The sequence below is a fragment of the Macrobrachium nipponense genome, chromosome 22, assembly GCF_015104395.2.
Source record: "Macrobrachium nipponense isolate FS-2020 chromosome 22, ASM1510439v2, whole genome shotgun sequence".
In the NCBI taxonomy this organism is placed as follows: Eukaryota; Metazoa; Arthropoda; class Malacostraca; order Decapoda; family Palaemonidae; genus Macrobrachium; species Macrobrachium nipponense.
The window spans coordinates 2,817,820-2,831,878 of NC_087213.1; the positions used below are offsets into that span (position 1 = coordinate 2,817,820).

General features: G+C 37.7%; 1 protein-coding gene across 1 annotated transcript in view; it reads left to right on the plus strand.

Annotated features, from left to right (window-relative positions):
- Positions 1-1,781: 1,781 nt before the first annotated feature.
- The window catches only part of LOC135198444 (bromodomain-containing protein 8-like), a gene marked incomplete in the record, with an annotated part of 36,344 nt that continues 24,066 nt past the window's right edge, over positions 1,782-14,059 (plus strand). The window contains 10 exon segments of the mRNA XM_064225991.1: positions 1,782-1,880; positions 3,877-4,070; positions 4,524-4,656; positions 4,994-5,103; positions 9,165-9,316; positions 9,518-9,637; positions 10,515-10,629; positions 11,029-11,135; positions 11,640-11,760; positions 11,957-12,097. Of these exon segments, the coding sequence (XP_064082061.1) occupies positions 3,902-4,070; positions 4,524-4,656; positions 4,994-5,103; positions 9,165-9,316; positions 9,518-9,637; positions 10,515-10,629; positions 11,029-11,135; positions 11,640-11,760; positions 11,957-12,097 (1,168 nt within the window).

Consider the following 14,059-nt stretch of genomic DNA (forward strand, 5'->3'; position numbering starts at 1 on the left):
ATCGAATGGGAGGCTCTAGACAAGGTCTTTGGTGCGCGGTAAAAGACCCACAAGACTGATGTCCAAGAATGCGCTGGCATTCGTTGTAAGAAACGTCATTACAGACACTCATAAGGCCTGTCCGGACGAACAGTTTACAACTGTTGAGAATAGAAGCTCATGAAGTTAGAGCTATAGCGACGTCTCTCTTGTTTCATAAGAATATGTCGTTAAAAACAGAATAGATACGACATTTTCGGAGATGCAACTCAGTATTTGCATCTCATTACTTGAAAGACGTGCGTGTGACATATGAGAAGTGTTTTTCTCTAGGTCCTTTCGTATCAGCGGATACGATTCTGGGTACGGGAGCAGACACCAATCCTTAAATGTTTATACTTTTCTTCTTTTTGGATATGGTCGAGTCTCTTCTAACAATAGAGGACTTAGGCTAGCACGGGCGGCCGTCTATGTTGTTCAGTAAGAGAATTCTTGTCATATCCAATTAGTTGAGTATAATTTTTGAAAATTATGTATGTGTGCGTAGTGATTTTGAGTTACGATTGTTGTGACGAGTTCGGGGATAACTCTTAACAATCTGTAGTTCTAACATATGGTAGGATCAGGTGGTCGGGATTGGTTGTGTGGCTCCTTCATAAGGTGTATTGTCATATAAGTGGATCAGCACCCATTGACAAAGTCCTTTTTAGGCTCTGCCGAGTAAGTGGGTAAGACCCCATCGGCAGACCCACAAGAACTCTTGGCCATAGATCATATATCTCGCTAAAGTTTCTTGAGGTGATGCAAACTACTGGGCAAACACACGAAGTCTACCACCTATCAGGTAGGAACCAAGTTTTATTTATACCTACAACATATGTTGTTTACCTGTCTATTCCATATAGAAGCGTCTCTTACCCTCCACCGAAGGGTGCCAATCAGCTATGTATATATCTGACAGGTAAGTTGATTGTATGAAAATGATATTGTTATGTTACAATAAAAGTTTTTCATACATACTTACCTGGCAGATATATACAATTAAAGGCCCACCCAGCCTCCCCGCAGGAGACAGGTGGAAGAGAGAAAATATGATAGAAAACGGGGATGGTTCCTAGTCCTGCCACCCAGGGCAGGCCGGTAGATCACCTGACCTACCTGTAGCGAGTGGCGCGAAATTTGAATTTCTGTCGGGACGACGGAGTCTTAGCTATGTATATATCTGCCAGGTAAGTATGTATGAAACTTTATTGTAACATAACAATATCATGTTGTTCAAGAGCTTTGAGCAGTCTTGTTCACCTAGGGAACTCAAATGCGTGTAAAGAATTAACTGATTTTTTAAATTTAATATGTATTTTTCATGGCTAACAAATCTGAGGTTGTAACATTAACTGTCCACCTGAGGCGACTCCTCTTATGTCTTATCCTGGGTTGGAAGAAAGACTTAATATGTCACAAGGTTCAAGTGTGGTCTCTGACCCACTTCCACCTCTGCAGTGTTGAGTAAAAATTGTTCAGTGTAATGAAAAACATCCGGAGAAAGTTTTGTGGATCACCAACTTTACTGCTGTTGGTAAATTTTCCCAAGTCTCAATTTGATATGAACCCAGTCATTGTACCGTATTGATAATTTATTTAAGAATTATCACTATTTAGCTCCAAAATTGATGTCAGACCTTTCAGTACTATACCTTTTCAACAAAAAATTTTTTTGGTTTGAGGTTTTGATATTATTTATATACTCAGCTCATTAGCAAATCATTTTCATAACTTTACCCCCCTTTTTTGTTGTTATTTTTTACAGGTCTTAAACTAAAGCAGTATCAGGTGGACACATGGACTACCCGAGAACAGTTATGTCTTGCATCAGCTGTACTAAGGAGTGGAGACCAAAACTGGTTAGTGGCATGAAGAATTGTTTTTAATTATACCATATATAGTAATAGATAGTTCTCGATCCAGAATGATGCCTGGATGTAAACACAGAAGTTGGCCATGTTGTAGGTCAGCTGTGTAGGGTAAAAGCGACATACGCAATCATGATAATAATTGTTCAGAAATATGCATTGATATTGTACCTATTAGTCCTTTAAATATGGTGAACAATTGAAGTGTGTTTGGGTCCCACAACAGGTCAAACAGAGGTGGCAAATCGTATTACTTGGTCTGTGCTGCTGTGAGAAATCAAGGAGATAAAACTCAAGAGATTAGTGAAAGAAAGAGAGCACTTTAGATTTCCAGGATAAGCGGCTAATTTTCAGCCATCAAAACGTATAAAAAATTTTCCAGATAATTTCATTAGTGTGAATGTTGTTAATTGTTAGTGTAATTAGTGATATTGGTGAATAATTAAAGAATTCTAGAGCGTAAACATTTCACAAAGTAATCTTTAACAGCCACTGTATTCTGTCAAATGATAGATGATTTAGAGTCAATAGGAAGTTATTTTGATCAAATCTTCAAAACTTGAACTAGTGGATAGTGAACTGCACACAGACATCTAAGGCAGTTAAGAGTTGCTTTAACAAAATGCACACCGCCATACTTGGTTTCTCAGCAAAATTCTGAAAGGTCACATTCGTTAAGAGCGTTTCAGGGCAACATAAACAAATGCTGAAAATAACTCCTATTATTCAATTTTAAGTTTTTTTTTTTTTTTTTTTTTTTTTTTTTTTTTTTTTTTTTTTTTTTTTTTTTTTTTTTTTTTTTTTTTTTTTGTAGCCAATCCTTTCTGTGTCAACATGTCACACTTTCAACATATTGTGTATTGGGGCACTTAGGGCAATAGCAACTTCATTCCTCTTATATATGCCACATCATACAAAGTAAACACGAATTTGTCCGTTATTGATAAGGCTCATCAGTATGTAGATGTGTTGATTAGTACTGGTTTTTTCCCCAAATATCGTTCTTTTAAACTGTAACCATGAAAGTATTGTAGAACGACTTAATCAAATCCCAGAAAAGGACTTTTATTACTCTAATTGAAGTGAAAAATATTTGTATTTTTCATGTGTAACATACCTTGGCTTAATGTAAGTTTTCATTGAACCAAATGGCTCCATCTGACATGCTGATTACCCATGGCTGCAGTGGTGGTGTGTACAACCTCTTTTCATGTAGAACCTGAGCTTTGATTAAGTTGAATCCATTTTCAGCAATCTGTTTTAGATCCTTCACCCAGCCAGATACAATATTGTTGTAAGCTTCCAGAGACTTGTAGGCGAGGTGGTCCAATATGTAAGGGCTTATATCATTAACCAAATAGTTCACGATTTCTGGATACGTATCTACAGGCAGCAGATCCATATCAGACCTACATTGTTCAGGTGTCAGCTTGTATGGGTCTTTGTTATTTACAAGTTTCTGTTTATTTGTATGCAGTCAAACCTCAGTTTTTGTACGCCTCTATTTATACGTTTTGGTTTTCGTAGACTTTTTTCTACAAAATTTTGTCTCGGTTATCATGCGTTACCTCTGTTTTTGTACACTTGGAAATGCTCCATCCAGGTCCCAGTTTATGACCAGACCCCATATTGAGCACCCAAACAAAGCATCCTATCTTTCATGACCCATTCTGCTTTTGTGTTCGTTGTTTTTGCCCTTCTTGTGCTTTTTTATTCGAGTGAAACTGCTAAATAAGCCATCATGGGGCCGAAGGAAGTTCCAAGTGGTAGCCCTTCTGTAAAAAAGGTGAGAAACACTATAAAATTTAAGAAAGAACTTGTAGCAAAGTGTTGGAGGAAGTTGCATGCCGATGTCAGTGAGAAAATGCCTACAAGTGCTGCTGTTAGTGAATTTAAGGTCAGCAGATTTCAATAAAATGCTAGCCTCTATTTTTATCAGTTTTGCATGTTAATATTTTGAATATAGTTATTAATTTTTGTCCTGTAGGGTCGCTGTCAGGCGTAATATCAAGATGTTAACAACAGAGCACAATAGACCTCCTGACTGGTATTCTACCAAGAACTGTGCTCTTCAGTATGCCAAATTGCTAGAACGTGTTGACACTCCAAAACGGAAGAGGGAGCGCAGTGATTCTTCAAATGAAACGCCTGGTGAAGTTGTGACAAAGATGCTAACCAAACGTGAGTACTAATATTAAGTTAAAACTTTTACTGCCTTTGACAAGACATAAAGGTACAATTTGAAATGTATTTCATCCATAAATTTAGTAATGAAAAAAGTTTTCTGTTCTTAAATTCTCATCATTATCATCATAAACTTCTTTACATCACCTTTTCCTTGTAAGGAATTAGGTGTGAGGTGAGCTCTCTCCATTCCTCTGTCCTGTGCTCTTTGCCTTAAGTCCCATCAAAGTAGCTTTCATCTATCCCCTTTCTTCATATCCTGGGCCTCCCTACCAGTTTATGTCCTCATACTTATTACCAACCTTTCTGACCAACTGTTCTATGACACCTGTCTTTTTTTTTCAAGCCTCTTGAAAGTTACATCTCCCCATCAATTTTTCATATGTCATACAAGTACTGTCATTTTAAATTTTCTTAGATAATGATGTTTTAAATTTGTTCATTTACTAGAACGTGTTGACGAACTGACAACCCTAGTTGTTGAAGAGAAGTCTGAGTATAATAAACAAAAACGAGAAATTCAAGAATTAGAGTCTGGACGTTTAGACCATCAGTTGGATGCCTTATGGGAGCAGCTTCTGAAGTAAGTCCTACATTGTTAACGTGTTTGATTTGATACTTTGTAATCGTTATATGGGTGGTGAATGTGATTAGGTTTTTTAGCATTCCGGGTCGAAAAAGCATCTACATAATATTTTGTTTGTTTCTCCAAACTGGGAAGGGATGCCTGGTAATATTGCTGTTATGTAAGTTAAGGAAAATAAGTTATTTATTTATTTAAGAATGCATTTATGTATAATTATATAAGCTGCCATGTCAGTTTTATCATTGAAAATAGTCTTATTCAATTTCTTAGATTAAATTTTATCTAAATGGTTATGGATGGCTAAATTTACTACAATGTGGAACATTTACTTCAGAGAACGAGCTGAGGAAGAGGAGGAAGAGCGTCGTTACCAGCAGTGGCTTAAAGAACGAGAGGAGAAAATAACAGCCATTCAACAAGCCTTGAAACACCAGGGACCAAAAGGTATTTTGCTAAATAACTGCCATGTTTTCAAAGCATTTCTATTCATCACTGTGGAAAATATGGCAGCAGCTCCCACATCAGCAGGTTCAGATATTCAGATTACATATACCAATTTGTGAACCAGTGCAGCAATCTTGTTGTGAACGGTATGATCTACGCTTTCAGAAAGGAGGAACCCAATCTGGATCACCAGACTTCAGCATATGCATCTTTGTTGAGATATTTTCTGTATTGTTTTCCAGATTTCTTCTCATGGGCTACGCCCTCATCCCAGGATCAGCCTTTATGATGAGACAGCCTGTTGAAGACTCCAGGTTGCCTTGTATGGTTCTGTCCTCCTCATCAAAGAAAGCCCTGTCTGGCATTGAGAATTGGTTCTCAGAGAAGAGGGATGCAGGAAAAGCAGTTTTTTTGGGCCCATCCTTCTTGCTTGTCAAAAGGTAAATACCTTTCCTATGTTACTGGGGAGGATCCTTCTTTGGGAGTTTCTGCCTCCTCCCAGAGGTGTTCCTTTAGTTTGATTGATTCTGCAAGGAGGTCAGGCTTCTTGCCCACCTAGATCTTATTCACAGTCTCAGAGCTGGATCATCTAGTACGTGACATGTTTAAAATTTTTGAAATCGTCAGTTTCTCGACTGGACCATAGGCTCTCTAGCCAAGATCGAGGATTGCGCCTCCCTTTAATCTAACTTTTCATTGGCTTGGTTAGAAGTTTTGTCATATGCCAATGACGCAATCAGAGATGGCTCGCAAGATTTACCTACATTGGTTACTGTTGGGATCCTCAAGAAGAGGGAGCGATTGTGCTTGTTCACCACAAAAGGGGTAACTCCTTCACAGAGATCAGCCCTCTGTTCATTCCTTTGGATCATGGTAGTTTTTTCCCTCGAGCTGCCATTGAACATGTAACAGCTGAACTCAAGAAGAAAACTACCCAGATTCTTTTAGATGCTTCTTCTAAGAGGACCAAGGAACAGCTTGTGCGCCTTCAACTTCTTTCACAAGAATGGTCTCCCCTCAGCGGCAGCACCCTTTTCGTGGAGGCAGAGGCAAGTTCCTGTCACACCCTCAAACTAACATTCGGTTGATGCGACAAGCAAAGAAACCGCCGACCAAGACCACCTCTTGCAAGTGAGGATCTTGTCCTCCATGCTACAGTGAGAGCCAGGCTGCAGCAATTTTGGAGCAGTTGGTAAGAAAAGAAACCTGAACCATGAGTTCTACAGGTCATCAAAGAGGGGTACTCCATTCCCTTCAAGGAAAAGCCCCCCATTAGTTTCCTTTCCCATCAACTTGGGAGCCTACTCCAAAGACTCTCAGAAATTTACTCCCTTGTCAAAAGTGATTGATTCCCTTCTCAGGAAGGGGGTGGTGTTTTACAACTGCGTATTTCTAGTCATCAGCGGGTTGGAGAGCCATCCTGGATGATATGCAGGATGCCGACTTCCATATCCCCATATATCAAGAATCCAGGAAGTGTCTAAGGTTCATGTTCCAGGATAGGTTCTTCCAATTTTGGGCAGTGTTTCAGCCTGTCAAGGGCTTCCCATTTTTACCAGCAGGGATCGACATTAGTCTATATTATTTAGATGACTGGCTCCTTCGCTCCCCATCAAGGTCAAAATGCTTTTAGGACCTTCAAGAGACTTTTCCTTTGCCCCAATATCTGGGTCTCCTGATCAACAAATCCAAGTCCCAACTAGTCCCAACTGAATCGATTGTATATTTGGGAACGAGGATAGAATCTCAGAGTTGTTGGGCTTTCCTGTCTGACAAAAGAGTCCTATCTTATTTAGGGAAAGTTCAAGACTTCCCCTTTTGCCCGTCATGCACTGCCAATGAGTGGAGGAGCCTTCTGGGGACCCTTTCATCCATAGAAAAGTTTGTGCCTTTGGGAAGACTACGTATGAGATCATCCATAGAAAAGTTTGTGCCTTTGGGAAGACTACGTATGAGACCACTTCAATTCTTCTTCAAAGCTAACTGGCAGAGAAGAATCGTATCAGACTCCTTTGTGTTCCTGATCACTCAAGAAATCAAAGAGATAAAAGGAAGGTTTGCAGAGGGGAAGTCTTTGTTCCCTTTGAACCCCAACCACACTATGCTCAGCCACATCAGATCTGGGTTGGAGAATGCAGAATTATCGGTGACATGGTCCAGTTCAGAGAAGAACTTACACATAAGCGTGAAAGAACTCAAAGCGGTTCATTTGGCCCTTCAACACTTTGCTACAGCAGTTTACAACAACACAGTCATTGTTCATTCGACAACACATAGGTGCTGGCATATATAAGAAAACAAGGAGGGACACACTTGTTCTCCCTGTACGAAAGCATCAGGGATCTTCTTTGGGATGGTGACTATCACACCATGATTGCCACCAGGTTTTTCAAAGGAAACTGAATGTCATCATGGACAATTTAAATTGTTACGAACAGGAAGGCTTTTCAAGACCAGCTGCGGAGGCAATTGCAAAGTGTAGGCGTCAGTCTTCCGTTAATGTTTATCAGTCCAAGTGGGCAGTCTTTCACAGCTGGTGCAAAGATGTGATATCTCATCTTCTTTTACCTCTAGCCCAAATAGACTTTCTGCTATTTTGAAGGACTTCCTAACAGTTCACTGCATCTACAATCAAGGGATATACGTAGGTCCATGATAAACTCTGTTTGGACACAGGGGACTGGATTGGTTTTCAGACAGAGACATCATTGATTTTGTTAGGTGTTTTGAAACAACAAAAGGGAGAAAACTTACTGTCTTGGAACCTAGATGTTTTTGTAAAATAGATTTCAGCACCCCCATTCAAACACATTCAATCTTCTCTAGCCGTCGAGATCTAACAAGGTAGGTGCTCTTTTTGGTGGCCTTAGCTGTGGCTAAAAGAGTGAGTGGGATTCAGGTCCTAGACAAAGATGTGGACATTTCACAGGGAGATGCAGTGTGCTCATTCATTTTGAGTTTCCTAGCAAAAATGAAACACCATCTTATCCTTGGGCTCGCTCTTTAAATATTAAGTTACTGGCTGACATCCTCAGTCCTACGGATCTAGCAAGGACTCTGTTCACCATAAGAGCATTGAAACATTACTTGGAAAGAAAAGAGAATCAGAGGCCATTCCCCTAACCTCTGGTGCTCAGTCAAGGACCCATCACGTCCTGTCTAAATATGCCCTGGCCTTTTTCCTGAGAAACATTATTTCTGAATTTCAGTCAAAAGTTACAGAAGAAGATTTTCCTATTTGTAAGGTCAAGGCCCATGAAGTAAAGGCAGTAGCCACTTCCATGGCTTTCAGAAATAATGTATTTCTTGCTTCGATTGTACAAGCTATATCTGGAGATGTAAATCTGTATTTGCTCATTTTTATTTACGTGATGTTGAGATAGTTTGTAATAATGATATTGGGAAACAAAAGGTAGGAATATACTTATTCTCTTATTTAACTCGCCTTGACAGTGGTTGTCAAGTTTTTGGGAAGCTTGAGGATACTGTGCACCTGGAGTACCCACCAATCTTGTTTTTATGGATGGGTAATGGTGATTGTTTTTTATTGGTGTTTGGGTAACTGGTTTTTCTGATCATATTGTGTTGTTGCCCAGGGCTAGGGCTCTTGGTTTGGCAAGCTTTGGCAATCATCAGAGTACTCCTCAATTGCAAAGCATCCCACTGAAGTAGTGGTGACACCTGGCTGTACTGCTGTGTCTCTATGGGTCAAGATGAGTTCTGACCAGAGGCAGTATCTTCCTGCTGGAGCTCTCTCACCTGGTAAGGTTACAACAAGCATTTTGTCAATGCTACCTAATTTGCTATTGCAAATTCATCTCCATTACGGAGTGTTTTTGAGTAGTATATGTCCATGATTCCAACCTTCAGCTATGTAGTTATACGTAGTAAGTTACACAAAAGATTACATTCTTGGTAAGTACTTTATACAAAATCTAATTTTATTATAATGTTAAACTGTAGTTGCTATAAAATAGTAGATAAGAGGGAGAATTATCATTAAGATAGTGATAAAGAATAAAATAAATTTCTCCTTTTGAAGTTTCTTTTTATTTTCACAGTGCATATCCCACCAAATAAAAATAAAAAGAACAAACCACCGTGGCCCGCCACTTCCAGTGGAGTGAGAAGAAATAGTGGGATGTCAGAAACTTCCTCGGAGCTTGACAGTGCAGTGGATAGTCCTGATGTTCATGAATCCAATGAAAACTCTGTGAGTATTGAGAATTTAAACAAATGGTTATCAGAATCAATATATACATCATTGATTGTATTTTTATTCTCTTATGGTATCTTATAGTTGGTGAAAGCTACACATTCTTATATCTGTTTGAAATAGCTTGAAAATGAGGGGTTCGAAATACATCTCAAGGATTCGTTTGCTTTGAAATTCATGAGAATCTCTTAATGTTAGGGCCAAGAAGGAGGAACTCAGGAACCTGAGCCAAAACCAACACCAACATCTCCGTTATTGTCATCCCTGTTGAGTAAATCGCCTATATTGCCTAGTTCTTCCAACTCGCCTTTATCTCAAGTAAGTTACTGCATAGTTGAAAATGAAATGGAAAAGGGACCTCCTTAAAGTTGATTTATTCAAGGAATTTATGTATTTGGCATTCAGTTGATGGGGAGACTAATACTTGAATAAAGTGACCTATTACATAATTTGTTTTGCAAGAGGAAGTACATATAGAAATGTTGCTGTAACAATAATGCAGAGGAGGTGCTTTATTTCATTTTAGTGATTTTATTGTGCATTGAGGGTAAACCACTTTATGATCTAATCTGTAGTAAGTTGCTATTCATCCCACCTGTTTTATTTAGTTGACCTTCATGTAATTGTATACGTAATGTTGATATTTGAAGTAACAGCCAAAGAAGGCTGTATATAGTGCTTGTTTGGCTGTTCCTGATGAGGATCAGATTCCTTAGGGTCAGTCTCTAGCAACTGTATTTGAAGTATTGTAACTATTATTTAGTTGTATGCTCTATAACCTATGCTGACTCATAAAGCTGGCTCAAAAGACCTTTTCATACATGAATGGTGAAAAATGAAGGAGGTGAAAGTTTGACAGTTAATTTGGAAGGGACCATATAGACCAGATGAAAAGAAACCTTTGCAAAAAGGGCGGACTGGATGTCATAAAATAGTTCTAATATAATTTGCCTGCCTTACATTGTACATACTTGTTGGTGCCCCTGTGTAGATTTTATTAAAGTCATTAGTGGGCAAATTATTATGAAATTAAAAGCATAGAAAACTGTTGCTGAGTGAGGCTAGGGATATACTATTGTTGTACAGTGTAATGTCACAGGAGGAAGGATTTCATGTTTTATGTATAGTCTTATTTCCCCCCCCCTTCCCCTCACTATTTTTTTATGCATCAATATCATGTTTTTTGCATTTCTAGGCACGAGGACTAAGACCTGGGTATTCTCATGTATCACTTGCTCTACACAATCTTGTAACATCTGCAATATCAGGGACTGATTCAGTTACCAAGTCAACGACCTCTTCAGCATCAGGTATGTAGAATTGGTTTGTATGTAAATGTGTTGGAAAATGGTGGTGTTTTTTTTCTTTTTCTTTTCTGGATATAAGATGTCGTCTTCCTTTCTTATCTCTCATTCACCATCTATCTGATATTCCTCTCATACTAGACACTCTGGCAGTTGATGGTTAATCTGTTATTACAAACTGTCAAATGATTGTTAAACATTGTTCAAATAAGTACTAAACATACATCTTAATATTACATGTACTAGAACAAAAGCTCTCAACTCTAATTAATTGTTGTTGTCATCGACAGACGTAGGTTCATGTGCATGTGACTCATAGATTGAGGGCTATGGGACAGGTTTTTTCCCCATAAGTAGGTTCATATGCTTGTTGGGAGGAATTTAACTTTTAAAATTTTTTCGTAGGGTCATCAACATTATCCCGACTTCTAGACCTTCCACCAAGCACTCCAGGAGGACCTTTGCCAAGGCTAAGTGATTTACCTACTTCGTCATATGAAGTGAAAGATTCGGTAAGTGGAATCTAGGGTTGTTCATATTTAGTAAAGTATTTTATACTAATCTTCCTATAATGGGCGTTATGTCTGTCCATCTGTCTGTCACTCAATCACAGCCAAATGGCTGGTCTGATGGGCACGAAACTTTGCAGGGTTATAAAGGGGACCCCTAAGATGGTTTATAATGGGGTTTCATCCTACCTCCCTCCCCCTCCAAAAAGGCGTGGGGGTGAGAAGGGATTCCCTGAAACGGAACTGGTTCTGCCCGTAAAACGGGGCTGATTATGCCCGTAGGCTTAGTTACTTTACGAATATATCATACATAATTTCTGTATACATATGTTTGCTAGTGATACTAATCTTGTTTTATTGCATCTGAGTTAGAGAAGATTTTTGTTTCTTTTGTTTGGTGTTAATTCACAAAGCAATGGAATACATATAACACTGTAAAAGTAAAGTCATCTGAAGTTCTTAATATTCCACATTGGAAAATAACAACTCTTTTTTTTGTTTTTTCAGGAAAAATTGACATCTCCCATCAAAGAAGACAAAGAGAGTAAAAGCTGTGGGCAGGATGGTAAAAGTAGTGGCTGTGGGTCCTCTGGAGTAAATATTGGAAATATTACAGAAATCAAAGAAGGTTAGTGTCTGATAAGTTCATTTTATTTTTTATGCCTCCTGTTCGTTCCAGTAGCATTTGTTTAATGTGATGATATATGTTTTAAATTTTTTGTGTGATGTCCTATGTAACATTTATTACTCAAGGTTATTGTTAACCTTGGCGTGGAATCATATCTGCCAATTTTTGTCAAGTTATCCCCCTCCTAATTTTGTAGAGAAATCATCTTGTAGACCATCCATGGAAGTGGTTGAGAAGGAGGATGAGAGTGAAGGTGGTGAGAAAGGAGGAGGAGTAGGAGGAGGTGGAGGAGAAGAGAAAAAGGGGAATTGTGAAGTGAAAGAAGAGTCAAAGGAAGGTAGGGATAATATTCCAGAAGTGGTATACGCAGGGTTCTTCTGATCTTAACTTAACGAAGGGCTGCCAGAATTCATTGATGATAAGGTTCACATTGCATTATGGTATAGTTAGTTTTAAAAGTATTTAACAAGATAACTGGGCTAAAAATCTTTAATCTTGATGGGGCTAGCATTATATTCAGGGAGGTCTTTCAGTTCACATATTTTGATGCCTTTGCTGTGTAGGTATAGCAGTTGAATTATTGTTAATAGTTTTGTTAAGCACTTTTAAAAGGTATGAAATACATTTACCTTTATCCTTGAAGAAATAAGCTTTCAGCCAACAAGTATAAAGTCTGAAAAAATCTTGTAAAGAAACTTGTCAGTCTTGAACATTTTTTATTTATCCGCTCACTAAGATGATTAACACGATGCAACTTATTTAACAAAATTTAATATGTTCATAAAGAATGAACCTTTTGGGCTAACACTGTAAGTTACAACAGTTAACACCTATGAACTGGTTTAGCTTTGTAAATAATGATAGTAACACTGAATTCAGTCCTGTGTTAAGAATTGTCATTTATGATTTTGGCTACCCTTTCTGTGATTGTTTTTAGCCTGAAGCCTAGTTATGGTATGCGTGATTTGGACTCGTAAATGAAATAACAAAGTTGTAGCAGATGGTTCTTTTATTTCAGCTAATTTGGTCTCTCTCAGTAGCCTTGAAATGCTTCTTTAAAACCTTTGTAGAGGTCTTTCATGACCTCTGCCAAGTCTTAATTGTTTTTTTTTTTCACATTGAGGATAATACTACAGTCAGCGTTATTCCCATGCAGTTAATTGGTTTTGTTGTTTATTTAGTCTTTTTGCTCTTGGGGCAACTTTTTACTATTGATTTTTATATCCTGAATCTTCAGACATAACTAAATTGCATGTTTTTTATTTCAGTATTCATGAATATGTTGAGTATCTAGTTGTTTTTGGTTAGCTTTGGTGGTTTATATGTAGTATTGCATGATTTTAACTTAATGTAGTGGGCAGTTTTTAATAACATTGAATGAATACTTATGCATTGGTCAGTAAGAAATTGACTAGCAGCTGAAAAATATTTTTCTCATTTTAGTAGATGGTGTTGGGATTGTGGGTCATTGATATTTAAGTGAATACTTAGGTTCAACTTCTATGTTTATTGTTTGCTGGTAGTTGCTATGCTCTCAAAGTATAAAGTTTCATGCGAGTGAAACATTGACAGGTGTGATCAGAATTATATTAGTAATTGTTACCAAGTCTGCATATGATGTTCTCAAGTTGTAATTTACTAATGTATATTAAGTACAATTGACTTGTTTTTCAGAGAATTTTTGATGGGAATTTGTTGTTAATATAAAAGATTTTCGTTTTTCAGAGAATTTTTGATAGGTATTTGTTGTTAATATAAAAGATTTTCCATGATATATCCTATCCTCATTTGCCATGAATTTGGCTAGAAGTTTTTTGGCGTAAGTAAAATTTCTTGAAATAACCATACAGGTACAGTAGAATGTATGTTTCCTTATAACAGTATCTTTATTAGAAGGATATATATCACTTGAACATATTTTATGTCTGTTGAGGAATAAAATAGTGTACCTTCTACTGTACGTATATTGCAATATACATACAAAAGTTTTTTTTTTTTTTTTTTTTTTTTTTCTATTGAAGACTTGTGTATGTTGAAATATGATGTAAGGACATTGAAAGTGTTTTAAAAGATATTCATCATTACTGACTAGGATGTAGATGCTAGAGGATTGGAAAAATCTCATTCTACTGACTCCTGAAGCGGTATACAGTCTGTTGTTCATAAGGAAACTGCCTGCATAAATGTTTGTTTCATTTACAAATATAAAACCATCTAGTTGTACATATTGTTAATTGCAAACGGGCAGAGCATAAACCCTACAAAGTATCTTCTACTTTCAAGCATGCATCAGGATCCG